A 21,918-nucleotide genomic window follows, 5' to 3' on the forward strand; every position below is an offset into this window, starting at 1 on the left:
AGTTTGCTTTAGATACCCAGGGAATTAGGTACAAACTGTTCAAGCAATATACGTTTTTTTTAAAATTTAAATAGATTAGTTCATAAAGAACTGAGAATGTTATTTTGAACAATCTGTTCATATCATTTGAAGAGACCAAAGTATAAATAGGGATTAAACTATTGTGAAACTTTACATGTGGGACTTCACAAACTCGCATCCTCCTCTCCAATCTCATCTTCTTGGGGGTGCTGTAATATTTTAATGTCCAACTTCTTTTCAAACTCAGTATAAAATATATAGAAAAATTCAAAAGATTATTTAATAAATTTCGTTTTCAATTCCGTCTGATTCAGAAGCTCGTTAAGTTTAACATAAATTTAATCCAAATCTTTACGATAACTTAATTGGCTCTATCAGAGCCTCAACTACAGAGTGAATCCATGAAGCAATAGTGCCAAAAGCATAGAACAAATGTAGGCAAAATCGGGCATCTCATTGAACTCTTTGTTCATCAAAACACACCATTAATTGGAAAACAACGGTTTCACGACACGAATCAAACAACTATTATATTGGTGAGTTGAGGCAGTGACTTCAAGGCGAAAACCATATTGAGAACTGCCGCAAGAGAAAGCATAATCTCTGCTGACCTGGGCAGCCAGGACAAATGCACCTAAACCCAAATAGCAGGATGGACCTTGAATGCCACACAAGTCACTTGCTTTAACCGACATCATTCGTGCACTGTTGTATAACTAAAAGTCGACGATGCTACAAAATGTCAATTGAGTATCAGGACCAGGTAATCGGGCAGCCTGACATAAAATGAGCAGGCAAGTGATAGGGAGAGTCCAGATAACAAATTTATAAGCTACGGAGTCACAGCGTCGCCTAAGGAAATCATGTCCACATCGGATTTCCCTCCATTTGATTTTGTTGCACGATCCATTACCGAGTTGCCTGATGATAGAAACAGAACTCTGCTATTAATATGTAGAGTATGTCTAGTAGTATCGTGCATGAAATCAGGCAGTAAATCGGTAGGGCAAAACCGAAAAGAACTTACCGAATATAGTGTCCAGTGATGGCCTCCTAGGTGACATACTCCTCCTCTTATCTGCTCATAGTTAACAGATAGTTAGTGGCCATATTAAGAAAAGAAAGATGCTAGGAAACTAGGAACCAAAATAAAGAGCCATTGAGATTAACTAAAATTTTATTGAAGCAAAGCGATCTCAAAGTCTCAACTTGTAATCCTGCATCCACCACTAACATCGATCCTAGTATCTCCTTTGCAAGCAGGGAGACCGAAGTTCCAGTATCAAAGTACTGGGTTGACAAATGGATGTTGACCATCTGTGAAGCTTTCCATTGTTTGCATGAGCCTCATGTGCTGGGTATGGAATTTTGAGGGACCACAAATTTCAGGTAAGTAGTGTGTATTGCATTTTTCTTTGATAGGTTAGTTGAAGATAAGACGTCGGTTGAAGAGAAGCAAAGTGCAATGTCGTCTAGCATGTGGAGCACATGAGACAACCATATACTGGATCAAGGTTAAATACTATTTTGTCCTGAAATGGTGCGAAATAGCTAAAGGTTGGAAACAGCATGAAAACAGCAGTAACAACTCGGATTGATATCATTTTGTACTGACATACAGTACACCGATAACATTGAAACAACTAATTCCAAGTTAGCAACGAAACCTAGCACTGGAACCAAACTTTACACCTTAAATTGAATATACCATATGAGAGAAGACTTCGTGTCTTCCAAACCTACTGACTTACGAAAAAAAAACAAAAATTAATTAATTTTTATTTGTTTGAAAAATCAAGTGCTATATTGACCAAATATCAACTATGGTTGTCAGAAGAAAAAAAGTGACCAACATGTGGATAATTTCACATCAAGCTACTTATTCATATCTAAGGTTTTCTGATGCATTTTCAGCATTTCACATATTCTTTACATCTTATGCATTAGTTATTTGATTAGCTTCACTAATTTGCTGTTTAAAAATACTAAAAACAGCAATCATTAGGTTAAGTGCTCCAACTGTTTGGAGTCGATCATATGAAGCTTCCCTCATATTAGCTCTACTGCTCTAGTTTGAGACTATATATATATATATATATATTTGTCTTCTTTGTGTTCCACCTAAAACTGTTTCACAAATAAAACATCTCATAGATATCTAGAGGCAGAAGATAACAAACCTATTCAAGGTGCAGCAATGTAGCAAATACGTATTACAAAAAATTGAAGATATATTGGCCATGAGATTGATGTAGACATGTAGTACTAAAAAATAGAAACTTATGGTGATATTTTCATCATAAAATCAATATTTTGTACCAAGGCATTTATGTAACCCTTTGACAGCATCGAAGTTCTTGTAAGTATATCCAACAAAGCTAAAATCTTCAGGTTTTAGAAATGCCTGTAGCAAAACATGTGTTAAGAATGAGTCAGCAGGTGAACAATGCTCCTAAAAATCAACAAAAGACCACAAGAGCAAGTAATCAAATACGCAATCATGGAGCATTGTGAACAAAGCATATCAAGTGGACTTATATGTCTGTAGAAGGATCTACTTTCACCATGATTTCTCAAGCTTCGACTCACTAGCTGATGGTGCAAGAAAAGCCATGGCTACAAACACAGGCTATAAGAATTTTGATGTTCCCAAAATGGCATAAAATGATATATATGTTTTAATTAATACTTGATGCAGAGATGACCACAAACACAGGCCATAAGGACTTATATATCAGTATTAATTAAAAATGATATATATGTTTTAATTAATAATTAATTATATATATCAGTTTTAATTAATCAAAGCTTATATGTGTGTTTTAGGTTTCTCTCAATTTCACCATAGTTGCCTCTCCCACTTCTTCTCCCCATCATGATTCATCGATTGACCAACAATCGCTGACGACCGCCTCCTCTGACCATAAATTTCTTACCTAGTTCGTTGCTACTTTAAAGAAGAGTTTGATACCCCTACCACTGTTCAAAATTTCATTCCGTGCCGGGCGGAACGGGAGAAACTTGCCGTTCTGCCCGCGCACCGAAACCGGCACCAAGCCAGCGACCATTTCGTCGCGTCATCGCATGCACCAGGAAGAATCACGCACACGCCTGACAGCATGGGTAGCGTTGCCAGACGCTTCTGGTGCCGCCGAAAGTGTCACGGGGTGCCTGAAGCGTCGCACCGCACTAAGGCATCGCGAGGCGCCTGAAGCATCGCAAGCGCTGGAGGCGTCGCGACGCGACATTTCTAGCGCCATCGGAAGCATCGCCGGATGCCTCCGGTGTCGCCGGAGGTGTCGCTGAACGCCTCTGACACAGTCGGAGGCATCCGCGGATCGCGAGCGTAGGCACGTCACGAGAGCGGGGGCGGGTGCGTCACGAGCGCAGGCCTGGGCGTGTCGTGTAGGTGCATCACAAGCGCGGGCGCGTCGAGGGAGCCCGTGTCGCAGGGCGTGGCGTTACAGTACAAAATTAACCCTAATTAAATCAAACAATTTCCACTTAACTGTGATATTTTACAGAGGCTTTCATAAACCTTAATTAAATTATCCTAATAAAATACAAAAAATATATTTAAAATCTGTTAAAAAATATTCTAAAATTATTTTTACTGTTTTAAATTTTATTTAAAAATTCTAAACAAAAATTATAAAAATTTATAAAATTTATAATAAATCAAATTTATATTCTTATATATTTTTTAATTATTTTATATTTTTTTACTATTTTAATGTCTAATTGATATTCTAATTTTTTTTACAATTTTAAATATATATTATTTAAATTATTAAATAAATAAATAGTTAATTTATATGATTATTATATATAAAATAGTATTTTGTATTAATTTATATAATTATTTAATCTGGACATTGGAAAACTATAAAAGTTATTTAAGCAAAATATTACAAGAACCCTTCAATTTGATTCACGACACTTCTTTTAGTATTAGTAATGTAACATATTATGATATTATGATGTATCAATTTTAATTTGAATTATTGATAGATCAATTTTTTTTTAAAAAAATTATATTTAATTATTTTTTCTAACAATATTAAGTTGTTTAATAATGGAGAACTTGTATAAAATCAATATATAAGTTATTTTTAAATTATACACTAAATATATTTATCTAATAATTATTATATATAAATAAAAAATACCGAAACTGTATCGGCACAGCACGATACGATACTGAAATCGTATCATTATAGTTTAGGACCGAAACCTTGGCACGGGTCGAGATTTTAAACCTTATCTCCTACCATCATCCCTATCATTCCCTGCCACTCGTCATCTGTAACTTCTCGTCAATACTCACTGCGAGCTTTTACAAATCCTCATCTGTGTTATTGATTTTGCTTCTATCTTGTTTTGTGTCAGTCACAAGCACGAGTCTTCCACTGGAATCTCATGTGTGGGGTACAGTGTGCATAAGCATGTATACAGAGTTTCGATGTCATCCAATGGCGGTAAAAACCACCCATATCATATAGCACGGATTGACACTATAAATGTTGTTGTATACACAGGTCATAGTCATTATAATATATCATATTCTTAAGGTTATAAAGTTTAAATAGTAGAAACATTTGCATTATAAGCTTTTAAAATAGAAGCATGTCAAGAGAATAGCATATACAATGATGGCAATTACGACTATGATAATCATAGTGGAAATTTAACCTTGCATGGCTGATCTTCAAAATTAATCATGTGGTAGCAACAAAAAAAAAAAATTAAACCATTCAATCTATTTCTAAATGAAATAATTCTTGGAAGTATTAGATCCAAGGATTAAAATCTTGAGTAGTTTCGTCCGATAGAGGCAAAACATCTAGTTCCGCCTGTGGATCTACACTGGCACAAGCACACCTCCGATGTCGGCATGCCGCGCGACAATAATGCCTCTGGATGTGTCTTGCGGGCTCGGCGACTGTCCGCGTCTTGCGGGCCTAGCTCGCAAGTGCCCATAGTCGTAATGGTGCGGAACAAGAGGTTAAATTAAATAGTTAGGTTAATAAGTTTAATCAACTCCTAGTTATGGCTTAATTAAAACCTAATAAAATTATCATATATATATATATATATATATATATTAAAATTTTTAGATTAAAATTTTTATTTTTAATTAATATATTTTATATTTAAAAATATCAAAATCATATTGCCAAGGCACGATATGGTATCGAAACCGTATGGTTTTGATCTAGAACCAAAACCTCGATAAAGGTCGAGATTTTTTTTAGTTTGCACAAGGTATCCAAATTATGTCAACTAATCTGGGGTGACCGACCTAGCCCCATGGAAGATTTCCACCCGCCACCAAGGTAAATCCGGAAGTGCTTGCAGTGGGCAGTCCATCAACCCAACGTTCTTAGGTCAACTACTCATGATGGAAAATTCATTCATTAATTCGCCAAAGTTGGAACTCAATCCTTAAATGTCAGGAAATTAAGAAGGCACCCTGCACCATTGATAGCTAAAATTAAAAAAAAAATGATAAATGAAGGAAAGAATAGACTCCAATTTATCTGGTGCCTAGAAGTGTTTAGTCGACTACAATAAAGGTAGTGACTATCAAGGTTGACCAAAAATTCATTATGATAATTCTATCAAGAATTAACTACTCTTTCCTCATTTCTTACTGAGCAGCAGTAGTATATAATTATATATGAATGAAAACTAAAACTGTAAGTGGCATAATCCAATATACATCATATACCAACTCAATTTAGTGAACCAAAAACTATCTGATCAGCATATCTTGCATATGTCAATAATAATGGTCCATACCTTCTTCCTCGTAGGCCCAGAACCGGTTCTAGCTGGAGTAGGAGGATCCAACTGGAAAACAGAGCAAAAATTTGAATAAAGATAAGTTGGCAAAATGGAAAAGTACAAGACTCGGTAACACATTACCATCAAATGCCACTTAAAAAATATCATTTTGAGAAACATTAGCATGATCAGATGACAATAGAGCACTGTGCAGGTGATTGTGATTAGGAAAGTTCAACAATGAAACAAGTTCGAAGAAGATCAATATAAAAAACTTATCGGCAGAAGCTAAACATGGAGACTTGGAGTACAGTAAATCAAGGATATTATATATCATGTAAGGTTCACGGAACTAACTAAAAGGGGTAAAGAAATTTGTGATCAAGCAGCATTTCTGGTTGATCTAGTAAAATCAGCTTCAGATGCTAAAGAAATACAGCAAATGGGATCTGGTACACACGCATAAAGAAATAAGAGAACTAAGGCAAACAGACATACTTCATCAAACTTCAAGAAGTTATGAGTGTCCAATTCTCCATGAACTTCAGGTTTAAATGCTGCATCCATTTCATAAAGTTTGTCCCAAATAATATCTTTGAACCAAGGATGAGCCTGCAAAAGGAAACTAGCCAGAACTTGATAAAAAATCAAACAAGGATGATGATTTCTGTTCCACAATGGAAACTTACCTTTATTTGATCTGCCCCTCCACTGCCAATTCTGTGCTCAACATCACACAATAATCTACAAATAAGACTCTTGGCCTCAGAAGACAACCTTGCATCTTCTGGAAACCTTAAATAGGTTCGCCAATGCACAATCTAAAATCAAGAAAGCAAAAATTAGGAGCTTGTTCATAGTTAAAGCGATTAACATTATAGCTCAAACTGAATTGCAGTCTAATCCTTGATATTGGAAATGTTGACCGGCACAGCTTGACACTAGAAGCCATGGCTGAATATATTTATAACAAGTTGAGTTTCTATAGTCTATTTGAATGGGGTAGAGGAGTGTTGTGAACCCATATGTAAGTATAGGGGTGTACTTGTAATATTCCCTACTCATTAAAAACATCTATACTCCATTAATAACATTATATATATATATATATATATATATATATATATATATATATATATAGGTAGTAGAGGCCTTGTTAGGATATGTTCGATGCGATGTGTGCTAAAAACACGTTTCGTAAACATGCACAGTGGAAGACAAAGTAAATAAACTAATTTATTACAACACACACATCACACGCATGCATGATACAATCGCACAGACAAGATTATAAAACAAAACGAAAGGAATAACAATTATTCTAGGTATACCTTACGGATGACCTGTAACGAGGAGGGCATCAACCGTAGTGACGTTGTCGAACCTCGCCTCTATTCGTATCCACGCCGAGCTCCTCAAGACAACTCCGTGAGTACAAGCCTCTCTTTCGGAAGTTACTAGCCACGAGCGAAAAAAAAAAATCAAGAGGAAGAAGAGAAGCACACAAGGATGAGATTTCTTCCTTGTGGTGGTCACGACAACAAGGAGAAACTTCTCCTTATTAGCGGCGGGAGAGAGAGAAGAGGAGGGGGGGAGAGGAGAGAAAAGTTGGGTTAAGGTTTCTTGAAACCCTATCAAGCCAATTATGATCTTATGTGTTAATTTTTCTCTCAATCATATCAATATATATTCCTCATTAATAAATTGGATTAAGCAAAAATCCAACAAATTATCCCTTAACCAAAATATTAGCTCATTAACCCCTTGGTTTTGTTCACAACTAAACTAAGTTAGTTCATGACTAATTTAATTTGGTTCAACTCTTACATAAAATATGTGGCCCATCCGCGCTTCCACTTCAACAAATATTTTCATATTTGTCTTATGTATGGTCCAACCAAACATTTCTCTTGATCTAAGAATCCTATTCCTTAACTTGTTTTACGTCTTTTAGAGATTCGTTAGTGCGTGTCACCCAATAGGTTCCCAGTTTATCTTGGTCGTCCATAATTAACTATTTAATTATGGAACGATTATGAGTGACATCAAGTAGTACATCATGATCCCAATTAGCCGGAAAATCATAATTGATTTTATAATTAATTTTGAACCATTTAGCAGCTACAGTGAGTTGTGTCTTATTCCTTTCACTCGTCTTATACCCACTTAGTTCAGGACATGGTCTATGTGTCAATCCTCACTAAGCTGACTATGTCACATCTAGCCCAAATAATACTTGTTCCGCGAATTCAAATTACTAGTACATGTGTCTAAGAGTCTCGTACTCTTAACATTTGATGCTTTAGCCAAAACTTTGAGTAATAATTCTAATGAGTGGTCATAGGGTATACGTCTCCTCGCAAGGAGCGGTGAATCCTCTGTGGGCTATCCAAACACCTTCGGACACTTCAACTTATACCCAATCATCTCGGGTACACACCTCGATGAGATGCTTGCTTAAGATGTCAAAGTATAAGTCCCCATGACCAAGATGACTTGTATACCTCAAGTCGAAGGAAACTTGCACTCGAGCTACAGTAAAACCTTCACAGATATATCTATATATGTAGATAACCATATAAAGTCTTACATCGAATCACTCCAATGAACTAGTTACCATAACCAGCATCCATGTTTAACTCTTGACATCCCAGTGTCTAGCCAGTGAGAAGACAGTTGCTTTGCGAACCAAGGAGTATAACCCGTACTAGTCTTACAGAATTGATGATGTTCGAATGCATCAATTCAATGACTAGGAAAATTCTAATACGTTCATAATTACACAAGTAGAGACAAGTTGTGATCCAATCACAAATTCTCTCATGCTATGAATTGTATTGCGGATATTCAATAAATGAGTTTAAGATCATCAAATATATAAAATGCACTCAAATAGTGAATCTATATTTATCAAATAAATAGAAAAAATATAAGGCGATTGTCTTAGGATATCCCTCAAAATCTAACAGGCCTAACTATGGTATCCTAAGTGGAACAATTTTCCTAACAAACATGAATCGTGAAATCATGCTATATAGTTCTTTTTCAAATGCATTCAGAATAACATCTTGGTTACGGCTTAAGATAGTACAAGGATGTTAGCAAATTTCATAGAAAAGGAAGATTTACATCATAACTAATCCGCAAATTATAGATTTTTCATTACCTTTCGGCATGTAGTTATTGGATCATCAGAATAGAATGGTGGATAACCAATCAGCATCTCATACAATATTGCACCCAAGGACCACCTACAATTATTTCCACAAGTAAATCAAAAGGAATTCTCTATCCGCAGGCAGTCTATCGCATCAAAGTATGGAATACAGGTTTCAAGAAGGCAATAGAGCATAAACAAATACAACACAGTTGCACACAAATACACAATGAAAAGAATATCAAAACAAACTTTACTATTACTTGGTGGAACCAATATATCACCATAATATAAATACTCAGACAGAGATAAATCCACATAATTGCCAAATATACTCAGTTTAACAACAAGAACAACGAAATTGTTCACGAACAATCTGTAGAAAATTCCATAATTGTCAATAATGAACAATTCACAATTCACAAAATTACAGTTCAAATGAAAACATTCGGCAAAACAGATATGAACTTCTATGTGAAAGAAGTGTGACAGTTTGTGAATAATATGCTATTTGATCCTAAAAATAAAGAAAACTTGTGAGAAATTAAATAGCATCCATAAAATTAAATCTAACTCATTAAATTAAACACAACTAAATGAATATTAAATCAAACCATTATGAAACATGAAAAAATGCTTAGTACTTGAAGCAAATTTGTCACAACTCTAATATGGAAAATTCAACTACTGCACTAATACCCTTGTCAGATATCATCACTAGGATAGAACTTTGTGTAGACACTCGTATTCCTATTCATCACATTTAATTTTACATAAAAAAATATTTGTCATACACTTGGATCTACACTCACGTCAGATACCAGTATCCAAGTCCATGTATGTGTACATGGCAAGATTGGAATAATTTCACAGTTAAATCACAATACACAAGTATATACACGATACTGTTACAGTAATATCAACATTTGATCATCTCCAAGAAGGGATTATTAAAGGATTAAAAATTCTGTTATATTTACCATGTCCAAAATGGTTAGCAGCTAATAATAGGTCCTTTAATATATTAGATTTTTCCCCCACATGTGAATAGATTCTTAATGTGTCAATAGTCTATCTTAGCATGTGACACAAAATTAGTACACAATTATTCTCAAAATATGTGATCTTCCATGAACCACAGCGTCTGATTTGATTTTGTTTCCTCATGCAATTGGCTTTTTTTACAAGAAATAGTAATCCAAGAAGGGAACTCAGTGAGGCTTAGAGGTGTGCATAGGCAATGCAAAATTTTGTGAAGGTTAGTGCTGAGATACTCTTATGTCTGTGTTGTGGAATGTGAGACCTTCAATTTGTTCTACGTTTGTATCCCTCTTGTATGTTTTCAGTATTAATCTATCCTCTCCCATAGACGTAAGTTGATTGGTCAGGTCATATTAATATTAGGTATCTTTTGAGTCTTCATTACGATGTCTCCCTGCCAATTGAGCAGCTCTATTCTCTACAATACTTGAATATAGCCAAGGGTTCAAGGATCCTGATCCTCTGTCAAAAAATTGGAAAAATAATCAATTGCTATTACACTATCCACTTCACTTTATGACAAGTCAAGGTGTGAGTAATAGTATAGACAGAGTTCGAGAAGTGGTCGCGAACAGGTGCAACACTTAACCTTGAGGCTATTTGGAGAATTTCTACACTGAATCTCGTATCAGGGGCATTTGTTAGGATGAGACTCAAAATGGATTGCCAAATATTTGCCAGATTTGTGAGCTACCACAATCAGAAATGCAGTAAATTTAATTTGTTTTCTATTTACTTTTCAAGCCATATACTTTTTTCTATTTTAATTGAAATATAATCTATAAAAGAACCTGCTGAAATTTCCTGGTGAGGGTTTAAATTCTTGGGATTGTGCTTTATGCTGTGGAATTTGAGTTCCAGTAAGTTATCCACGTTTGTATCCTTCATTATGGTGTAATAGTATTATGTATATTTCACCTGTGAATGAAGGAAAATTGGATGAACCATATTAAAACTGAATGTCATCCGTGTCTACCCATGGTTTTCTGTTCTTCCTTTTATTTCTTCTTTATGAATGACTCTATGTTCACTAGATGACAACAACTAATAGCTTAGCTTTACTGAACTCTGTAGACCTAATGATATTACATTTTTCTCAAATAAAGCTGAATCATGGAAACAAATTGATGTAGGCTACCCGAAAGTCTAAATATTGACACATTATGATTTGCAATTTCTGACATCATTCAACAACAGTCACTATTTCAAATCGACCACTAAAAGTACATGTAGATAGTAACAATGTAGAAATGAAAATATATATAGATGAAAATATGCCTCTGTAAAAAAGAATGAAAAGTACTGCATAAGCATAGGAAAAAAACCATAAGTCTATAGTTTTGGTTTTCATAAATATTCAAAACCAAACTAAGCAATTTGCCATTAAGCTTGAATGGTAAATGACCATAACTAACAGAACATGTATCACTTTGGCGATTGCATACCAATCACACTCTAAGCCATATCCTTTCTTTAATAATACTTCTGGAGCAATATAGTCCGGTGTTCCAACTGTAGAAAATGCCTAAAAAAAGTGTTATCCCATATTAGATGTGTACCTTGATAAACAAATATTTGTTCAGAAAAGAAAAGTGATTGCAAAGGATTTTCTTGCTGCTGGAGGATAAATCATTTTAAAGTACCAGTGTTCTCCTGTTCATCTGCCAATGCTGTAGTTGTTCATGAGGACTTCTCCACCTGTTACCATTATTTGTATCAGACGAACCATCAATATCCATCGAATCCCGAAGATTCTCATCACTCATGGGTTCATCTTCATTTAATGTTGAAAGTTTTGAACAATCAATCGGTTTGCACAAGCCAAAGTCTGACAGCTTCATGTGTCCATCTTTATCTAAGAGAAGATTGTCAGGCTTTATGTCCCTGAACAAGAAATAAACTGTTAGTATCCTGACAACAAATATAGGACTTGCTGAATAGACCATAAGGATGATTGATGAACTGATCACTTGACATCCATGACACACTGACCTGTGAATGTAATTGTGTTTATGAATGGACTCTATGGCCAAAACACTCTGAGCAATGTAGAATTTAGCCACGTTTTCTGTTAAGGTATCTTCTCTAATGAGTAGTGTCATCATGTCTCCTCCAGGAAGATATTCCATTATTAGGTAAAGATATTCAGTATCTTGAAATGAGTAGAAGAGTTTGACAATATAATGGCTAGCTACTTCAGCTAGCAAGTTCCTTTCAGCTCTTACATGTTCCACCTAAAAGGCAATATCACATTCTAAATCATAATCAAGTATCTAACAGAAACCATATTGCCAAAGTAGAACACATACAATGTCATTTAGTACCAGAACTTAAATAGGAATCAGAAGAAAGAAAAAAATTGAAAGAGTCACGTCACAAAAAAAAATAAATCAGAGAACAATGATTGGAACAATCCAATATAGTTTAGGAAAAAGGCAAAGAAAATAAATGAACAAACAATTAGAATGCAACTAGAAAAGCAAGTTGATAACTACGCATATACAAGTGGAATGCTTATAACCCTTTAGTTGTATCACCTTTATGCCAAACAAGAAGCAAACACAAACACATAGAGGTACTCTTACATTCTGTTGACGACCTGACACCTTTAATGTGCCTTAACTATAATCTCTTAGAAACTTATAGACAACATTTTACTGGCTCATCTTTAGCAAAATTTCAAGCAGCTTTTCTCAAAAAATTTAGCAGATGGCATCTTACATGTTTCACTTTAAACAGTTGAAAGGAAATTTAGTAGGCAATAAATATGGTAAAAGATATTAGCAATTGTACAAAATAGCTATTATTTGAGGCATTTAGAAGGTCAGAATAAACTTCCATAAAGATGACAAAATCATTCAATCCACTAAAATGTCAAAGTAAAATCTCAACAAGTTACCTAAAGACATTATTGAGTACACATAAAAAATAGTGCAAGAATACTAAGGGTGTGTTTGGTTTGTGCGTTTTCTATTTTCATTTTTTGGAAAATGCGCGTCTTCTAGAAAATAGAAAATGACTTTTTGACATTTTCTATTTTTCCAAAAAATGCTATCTATTTTTTTTAGAAAACAAACATAGAAAATGCAAACCAAACATCATTTTTCATAAACATGCATTTTTCAGAAAATGAAAATAGAAAACGCACAAACCAAACGCACCCTAAAGGTTTGGAAAAATTTACTAAACCACAAAAAAACCTGCAATGTCTGAGTATCAGTGGAGACATACCAAACATTATGCTAAAAACACAGGTACAAGTATCTAATGTATTTTACCTGTCCCCGGCTAACCATTTCAGATTTCTTCAATTTTTTCATTGCATATATATTCCCGGAGGACTTCTCCCGACAGAGTCTGACCTGATGTGCAAAAGATGATAATTATACAACTAACCGATAAACTAAATTGCTTAATTTTTGGACTGTTTGCAGTACATAGTGTTTTAATAAATATCAAAAAGAGACTTGTGGTGTGGAGTAAAAAAAGTTGGTGACATTTAAATGCACTCCAAACATATAAAATCAACAAATTGAATATATCTTTTGTTTCATGCTAATATCTTGATGCAAAATCTCATGTTACGAAAAAACAATAATATAATGGTTTGATTAGATTGAACATGAAGTGTCATGCTAGTATTCCTCATTATTCATATTCAATTAGCAAAAACATAGTCATTTATTACTTCAAATAAAAACTCAGTGACGCCAAATGCAAAGGAATATACAAGCACAGGGAAGGAGGGGAAAATTTTGTTAACTGTAAAAGAAACATATGAGTCCAAACCTCCCCAAAAGCTCCTCTTCCAATTATGGTTAGTAACTCAAAATCATCAACACAGATCTTGTGCCTTTTAAGCCTAATATACTCTGTTTCCTTTCTCTCAAGATCCTTTAACAAATTGACTTTCTCCTCCTTAGGAGCCTGTGAAGAAGCCAATTGTCTCTCCAAGAACCAACGGCTGCATTCAAAAAGTAAAGTCATCAACCACCAAAAGGATGAATCTTATTCTTTAAAGTCATAAAAGGATATAACTTTTGGAGTGCAATTGAACTACTCTTGTAATCAAATCTTTGAAAGAAAGGGGAAAAAATGTTAAAAAAAAGTGGAAAACCATCCTCAAATTTTGTATGAATACAAAATAATAACAATTTGCAAAAACATGATACGGCACATTCGGAAGGAGATTTTGATATTTTACCAAGCATATACTACATGGGCTCGATCCCCTGCTATATCCTCATCATATTTAAATGAATTTTATCATTGTTAACCAAGTCTTCTTTGGTTCCTTCTTCCTCTATTAATGTGCATATTTACCATATTTTACCCAACATATTAACTAAAAAATAACTCCAAAAAGGGCAGCCCGGTACACGAATCTTCCACCAATGCAAATCCAGGGAAGAGTCTATTATATGCAGCCTTACTCTGCTTTGCAAGACATTTCCGAGACTCGAACCTGTGACCTCCGGTCACACGACAGCAACTTTACCGTTGTGTCAAGGCTCCCCTCTTAACAAATAACTCCAATGAAAAAATAAAAAAGAGTCTAGTTTGTAATCTATTTCAGACATTATCATAAAAGTTAATGTCATGTTATGTCATTCTTCTTTGAATCAACAAAAATTATCAAAGCCACACACAAAAGATACATTTTGTTTCTGAATTTTATAAATGCATTGAACTGGTAAATCTGTGCAGATCCAGAATTATTTCTGTATTAAGAATAAGAAGGTACAGAAAGGATGGAGTTTAACTACACTTAGTTATAATATTAATAATCCAAAATGCGATATGAGAGTTCTGAATTTTATATAAATGTTAAAGTTGGAAATCTAAATAGGATGCAGAAGCATTTATATGTTAACAATGAGAAGTTTAAAAGGATTCATTTAAACTACACTTAGGCCAATGATAGTTAGCATTAACCTTGTTCACAGCATCAATATATGTATGGCCAAATCAGAATAGACTGAGAAAAGCTGAACAATGTTTTATTCTTACAAAAGTTAGATCAGAAAGGATAAATTCAAGCTTAACAACGTTCACCCTACAAAACAAAAGCACCTGACTGAGACTTCTCATGAACAAAGGTAAATAAACTTCAGATAGCAAAATCCAATAGCTCATCAGCATTCAAGCTCATTTAGTTATGCATGAATCATTAGTAAGCATTCAAATAAGTTCAAAAACTGAAATGCCCAAGTTCGTCACCAGATCATAATGCTATATAGATGAGCAATGTTTCCATCACAGTGCCTAAATAACCCCTTGGTCCCATGTAGCAGAGTTGGGAAAGAGCAGACTATTTATGCATGGACAAGAAATTCAACTTCCCATGTGAGACTAAGGTTACATGGAAATGCTTATGTTTCCTTCCACTCCAACAGATATGACAACACTCAACAGCATAGTGTTTTTTTCTTCCTTTCAAGCCTGATGAGTCAACAACTATGTAAGTGATATCGACTTGAATGATCAACGACAGAACTAGATGCTCAGGGACGCTCCAATCTGATTCAGGAACTTGAATTAAATCATTTCAATAAACTCAACGAATGCAAATAGCAAATAGATTCAAGAATGAACAGACCAACATTTTGATTGTTTGGGGAGTTTGACAGAGTGTAATGATATGATCAGGTCATTCATGCTTGATGAATCTTTTTGTCCTTTGTTAACCTCAAGTCAAGACAGACAACATTGGAGGCCGGAATTGCCAAAATGTATGTGCTCCATCTGGCATAGAAAGAAATATTTCCATTCCTGATGCCTACCCTGTTCTTTCTACATAATTGAATGTAGTTCTAAGCAACTCCTGCTCCTCAAGACAGTGATTTCTGCTATCCAATCAAGTTTTGGATTGGTTTCTCTCCGTGTTGCAGCTCTAGGAAATCCCACTCGAAGTCAAAACACTATAAATGGTACTCCTGGCAATCTTTTAAACTAAGTTGACTCATATGACTAATGAAGGGTTTGCTTCTTGGTTAAGAGGCAGTGTTCATTCAGGAGTCAAATGAGTTATGTTTAGCAACGTAGTTGGATCACAAAGTATTGATTTTAGACACGAGAAACATCACAATCAAAGCATAATCCTAAGTTTTCGAAGCAGACAACTTCTCTTGGTACTCAAATTTTGGTGAGATCTGGAGGGGGAAGCCGGAAAGGTTAATAGTTCTAATAAACACCAAAACCAACAAAAGAGCTAGAAAATCAAGGCCAAGAATTGTACAGAACTTTACTGGAGTAATCTTGTCCTCTTCATTCTCTCGTTAAGGATATACTAAGATGAAACATAAATGAAAGCTACGAAGAATCATCTCCATAGATGTTCTTAATTTTCAGGGCTGAGTTAGAATATTCAATTTATTACTAGCTTTTCATATTCACCATCTTCATAAAAATGATTCATTTTCATTTCAATCACTGCTTTCAAGTAAATAATTTGAAAAAGATCTTTAGTGTCAAGAACTTGCACATGCATCCCTAAAGAAAATGCCGTCACTTTTTAAGATAAATGCTATCCAGGTTTATGTATTTTTATCCAGCATATGTGGCACGAAGTACATTTTTAATAGCATAATTTCCATAGGCATTCCAGACAGGAGATAGATGAAAGCCACAATGAGAATTTCCTGCCAAAGGCCAAAGGAAATGTGAAACCCTATACAGACTGAAGAAAATAGCAACTAGAAGCACACACTCATTACGATAGGCGATCAGATGTGAATATTCAGCCTCTCCCAAGTTCTACTGTGATTTTGAAGCAATTGTGAGTGACATAGAATAAGCCAGTTTCAATACGTCACACAGAGTACCGGTAGCAAATTGGGAACAGGAAGACATGAAGAGGTAATTACGTATTTGAAGGAGTGTTTTGCAACTTCTTCCTTAATCAACCAAAGTTGCTCAAAAGCCAAACTTCCCAGTGGTATTTAGTTGTCATGGTCCTCTAGTCCTCTGTTACTTTGCCAAGTTACCACAGATATTGAAGCCCCTTTGCTAGCAGAAGATGTTTGCAAGTTGCGCAGATTTGTTCCAAGTCATCGCAAAAGAAAAGTTTTCAAGCCCTCTTGCTCACAGAAAACGTTCGCAAAACATTCACAAGTCATGGAAGAAACCCCTTACTCAATCTAGCTTGACCCGTTTTGCATGCTAGTCAGTAAGCAAAATGAGATGTTTCACTTGTTTCAACTAGAACAGCAATGTTTCAAACCATGAATTAAACATGCGTTATCATCCACTAGTTGCTAGGCAAGGGCCTTGAGGCCTAGAAAAAGTGCCTTCGTACTACAGCAAGGGCATCAAAGTGAAGAGCTTGGACTTACTCTAACCTGCTCTATTCAACATTGGTTTGAATCAACTCAGATTTGACACATGGGACCAGTTCAATTTCTGGTGTAAAAGTTGATTCACTTCAGAGAAGTGCTGTCAAAGTTAAAACAAGTAAAAGGTAATTCAACCAACCTCCACAAGTCAAATGCACTGTATTAGAAGAGGAAGTGGTTTGGGTTCATGCCCTATTTGCTTGGAAAGAAAGCCAATAAGGGAAGAAAAGAATAGGGAAGGCATATTCTGTACATCCTGTTTCCTTGGCATGGTGCAAAAATCAGGCAATTGAATTGATTTTGTATTCACATTCCATCTAATGAAGAAGTTTTAGAGATTACAAATAAAGATCAGATATAACAAATGCCATGACAATAAGTAAGGTCTCTAAGCATATCTATTGGATGAAGTCTCTTCTTTTTGTACAAATAACAACATTGAAGTTCCTAATATGAATGTAATAATTGTAGACAAAGTGCATCAATAACAACAGCATAAGTCACAACAAGTTCTTAGCATGCAGGATTATGTTCTACATATACAGCTTTCAAGAGTTTAATGATCGGTTTGATGAAGTAAATATTAAGTTACTTCTTTGTGCAGCATGTCTTAGTCCAGATAATGTTATTCCAAATTTTGATAACAAAATCTCAGTGTTTCTTGCTCAATTTAATCCATGTGAATTTTCTCCTATAAAAAAGGTAGATCCGCTACCTTAGCGGCCCCCCTAGTGGTGAATTTTCTCCTATAGATTTGATGGCTCTTGGTAATCAACTTAAGACTTATAGAGTTGATATACATATAAATGATCAGTTTGTTATGATATTCTTGTCAAGACAAAAAAAAAACATGACGTTTACTCAGTATATTTGCTTGTGAAGTTGGCCTTGTTGTCCCTGCTACTGTGGAGAGATCTTTTTCTGCAATGAAGATAGTGAAAAACAGACTGGGAAATCAAATAGGAGATTATTGGATGAATGATTAGTTAGCTACTTATACAAAAAAGATGTATTTGATAATGTTGAGTCATAAGATAATCATTAAAGATTTCAGTCGTCAAGGGCAATTATAATGTATGAAGGGGAGTCTTGGCGCAACGGTAAAGTTGTTGTCATGTGACCAAAAGGTCACGGGTTCGAATCCTGGAAACAACCTCTTGCAAAAAACATGATAAGGCTGCATATAATGGATCCTTCCTCGGGACCTCGCATGGCGGGAGCTTCGTGCACCGGGCCGCCCTTTTATGTGAAACAATTTGGACAAAATTGAATATAGTGTCATTAGTGTGAGCATATTGCTTTAGATATAGTTACTACGTCTTCTAGTGTGTTTTGAGGAATTGAACTAGTATGCTTTTATAGGGTGTCTTTGTGTTAGAGGATTTTATCATTGAACTTTCATTGAATTGATTGGATTCTATTAAATCATGATGTGTTGCATCCATATGCCATTTTAAGGTGGAGTTTAATATTGTATAGGTACATAGCTTCAAATAAACTCTGGAAAGAGCATTGTTTTGTCACACTTTCAAAATTAACCATTTAAAATTTCTAATATAGATTATATAATTTCTGCATCCAGCACCTCTCAGGTCCTGGATCTGCCAGTAACCATATCAATTATAAATAATACAATGATTGTCGTGTTCAAATCTAGCCAACATATAAACTAAAGCTCTTAAAAGTCAAATTTTCAACCATACCGTCTGTAAATACTGAGCACTTATGGGGGAATCTTCCTGGCAAGGCCACCAAGATCAAAAGGCATGCTCGAGCTAAGAATTTTATAATTAGATATCAAAAATTTATAAAATAACTAGTAATCCATCCCTGAGAAGAAAGGCAATACAAGCACACCCAGCAAGAATGAGACCGGTTTAAGCGATGATCATTCGATGTTCAAGCATAAGAATTCAAGATCAATGATGTCAGGCGAAGAAAACCGAGCTCATCGAGAGATAATACCGACCGTTCTTTCCGTTCCTGAATGTTCTTCGTCTGGTTCCTGTAGTGGTTCTCGATAAACTGCTTCGCGGCAGCTACCCGCTCCATCGTCAAGCTCGAGCCGACTTCCTCAACCCCTACCTCCTCCGCTACCGCCGCCAGTCCCCCAGCCGCCGCCGCCGCCCCTCCGTTCTCCTCGCTGTCCATTTCCATCTCTCTGCCCTTCTTTAACTCCCCCTTCCTGCGCTGAGTTCGCTCTCTCCCTTCCGGCCTTCCCCGTTCTTATTTATGCATTTTCTATAATTTTAATTCTTGTACACTTTTGTAGCAAACACTATGCGGGCGGTCTTACCATGACACGATTAAACTAGGCCTCTCATCCGTCAGATTACCACTACTTCCTTGAATCGGACGTCGAATGATCTTTCCGCACCCGACGAGAGTCCGCAGAGGATCCTGGCGTCTTCGTTTTTTTTTTTTTATTAATCTGGATTCCTCCTTATTTATTAATGAATTAGATGGGAACACGACGAGATTGGATCACACTAACGAGGGCATGGGAGCGGAGTCCGGACCCGCTTCCTTGCGCATCCCTACCGTCGATTTCCAATCCGACGGTGAATATTGGCTGATCAATTGTTCAGGCGGGAGAACATCGTGGCTCCAGCTCACGTCGCCGGCTGACTGCCAACTCCTCGGCCCTGCGATGACGATCCAACGCTGGGAAAGCAGCGAGCCGTACCCCTCCGCGGCCCCACCCGCAACGTGCCCGATGTAGTACATTGAACACCGAAAGAGCAAATAGCATCACGCCACGTAAAGAAACTTCTAGTCCTTGGGTGCCTATTTGTCCGTGAATGTGTTTGGTGGCGTGCAAAGTGGCGGAATAATATCTGGCTCGATGGCGGTTTGATATTTTTGTGTCGGTATAGAATCCAGCTGTCGGATGACGAAGCAAATTTGTGAATCGGCGTTTCATATTAACAAATTTTCATATCGATCCTCCAGTGAGTCAATTGAAACTTTGAAAGGGGATTTGTGAAAAACTCAGCAAGCACAACCGGGGAGATAGTTGTCTGATCTTGGTTTCAAAGCTAATTAAGGATAAAGTTGGTTAGTAGTTTCTTAATCGCATCCAGTTGGCAAAACTGTCCAAAGGATATTTAGTGAAAAGTAAACTTGCCCGCTATGGTTTCTACTTTCTAGTGGAAGCTCTTGCTGTATTGTTGCACAAATTTTATAATTATGACGACTAGCTGTCGTATTAGTGATCATGAATATAATATTATATTCTTGCACCAAATATGAATTTAAATATGATCTCTAGCTGTCATATTGTTGATGAACATGATACTTGAGAGTTTGTAAATACCTCGTTAAAATGAGCACAATTTTTTATATTTTAGAAATATCTATGAAAATAATTTCAAATATTTTTACAAATACTAATACTATTTAACTCTGATAATATTAACTTTTTTAAAATTATGTTGGCACATGTGTTCTCTAAGATTCATAACAAGAAGTGGAGTGGGAGAAAGATTTCGTCTATTATTTATCAATGCATTCAACTTCAAAGGTACTTCACAGGGGAAAAAAAAAATAGCCGTTGGGTTATCTTGCAACTCAGATTGTTGGGCAATTGTACTCTTCAAGATTATTGTCGGAGCAATCTGAATTAAAATTATAAATTAAAATTGAGTTTATATGTTATGATGACTGGAGAGGCTAAGACGCTAAGTTGCCTAGGGCGGCTAAGCTAAGTCGAGCAGTGCCGAACTAGCCAAATATCAAGTCAATCGAGTGTCGAGCTGGACTGAGTTGCTAAATGTTGACCCAACCGAGCTATCGAGTGTCAAGCTAAGCCAAGTCTGAGTGGGTCGCTCGAGTGCCTAGTGCCCTAGTTGTTGAATCCCAAGCAAGTCAGCCAAGAGACAGAGTCATCTACCAAGTGCATAGTGGTCAGAACTGATATCGCGAGTTACTTGAGCCTGAGTGCCGAGACTGTAAAATCTCGAGCTAGCTGAGTGCCCCAAGAGCTAAGTGGTCTTAACCAATCGCCAAGTGGGTTATCGCTACTTAGACCATGAGTTAGGAGAGAGATGTCAAAATATGTGTTCTTTAAACATATTTGTACCCTTGGCAACAATAAATGACATTAAATGGCAGAATGAAGGGCATTTACTATCTTTAGGCATAGATCCAATTTAGATCTATTTTAGAAACTTAAATTGAAATTGTGACTAGATCCTGATCTCGGGGAGACAGAATCTAATTAATAATATTATTTTATTATTATGCTAACTTTGTTTTGTAGATTACTTTTTGTTATTGATCTAACATGAACTTGCAGGATTGATTGGCACAAATTAGTCTCGGATGAACAGTGTCTGATGTGCCTCCGAGCTGACAGGAGATGTCTCGGAGCAGTGCTTGGAGGCTGTAACGCCCGAAAATTCTCAAAACTATTTTATAAATATTTTATGATTTTTCTGGAATTTTTAGATATTTTTCCGGAATTTTCTGAGTAGCGGAAGCAGCAAAAATAATTAGAACCGCAAAATAGCTTAGGCGGGAATCGAACCCGGAACCCCTCAGATCCGATAACTTTTAGTTAGCCTTAGTAACCGGTGA

The 21,918-nt window shown here is 35.9% G+C and overlaps 1 protein-coding gene across 1 annotated transcript; it reads right to left on the bottom strand.

Annotated features, from left to right (window-relative positions):
• Positions 1-456: 456 nt before the first annotated feature.
• LOC122008142 (serine/threonine-protein kinase 38-like) lies at positions 457-19,571 on the bottom strand. Its single transcript, XM_042563747.1, has 13 exons — positions 19,310-19,571; positions 13,796-13,970; positions 13,285-13,368; positions 11,999-12,240; positions 11,650-11,890; positions 11,452-11,531; positions 8,975-9,059; positions 6,498-6,629; positions 6,307-6,420; positions 5,824-5,874; positions 2,341-2,425; positions 1,049-1,099; positions 457-942 (listed from the first exon to the last, which is right to left on the bottom strand). The coding sequence occupies exons 1-13, from the start codon at positions 19,495-19,497 to the stop codon at positions 854-856; spliced, it is 1,617 nt and encodes a 538-aa protein (XP_042419681.1). The 5' UTR covers positions 19,498-19,571; the 3' UTR covers positions 457-853.
• Between the last annotated feature and the right edge of the window lie 2,347 nt (positions 19,572-21,918).

Source organism: Zingiber officinale, chromosome 8A, assembly GCF_018446385.1.
Source record: "Zingiber officinale cultivar Zhangliang chromosome 8A, Zo_v1.1, whole genome shotgun sequence".
In the NCBI taxonomy this organism is placed as follows: domain Eukaryota; kingdom Viridiplantae; phylum Streptophyta; class Magnoliopsida; order Zingiberales; family Zingiberaceae; genus Zingiber; species Zingiber officinale.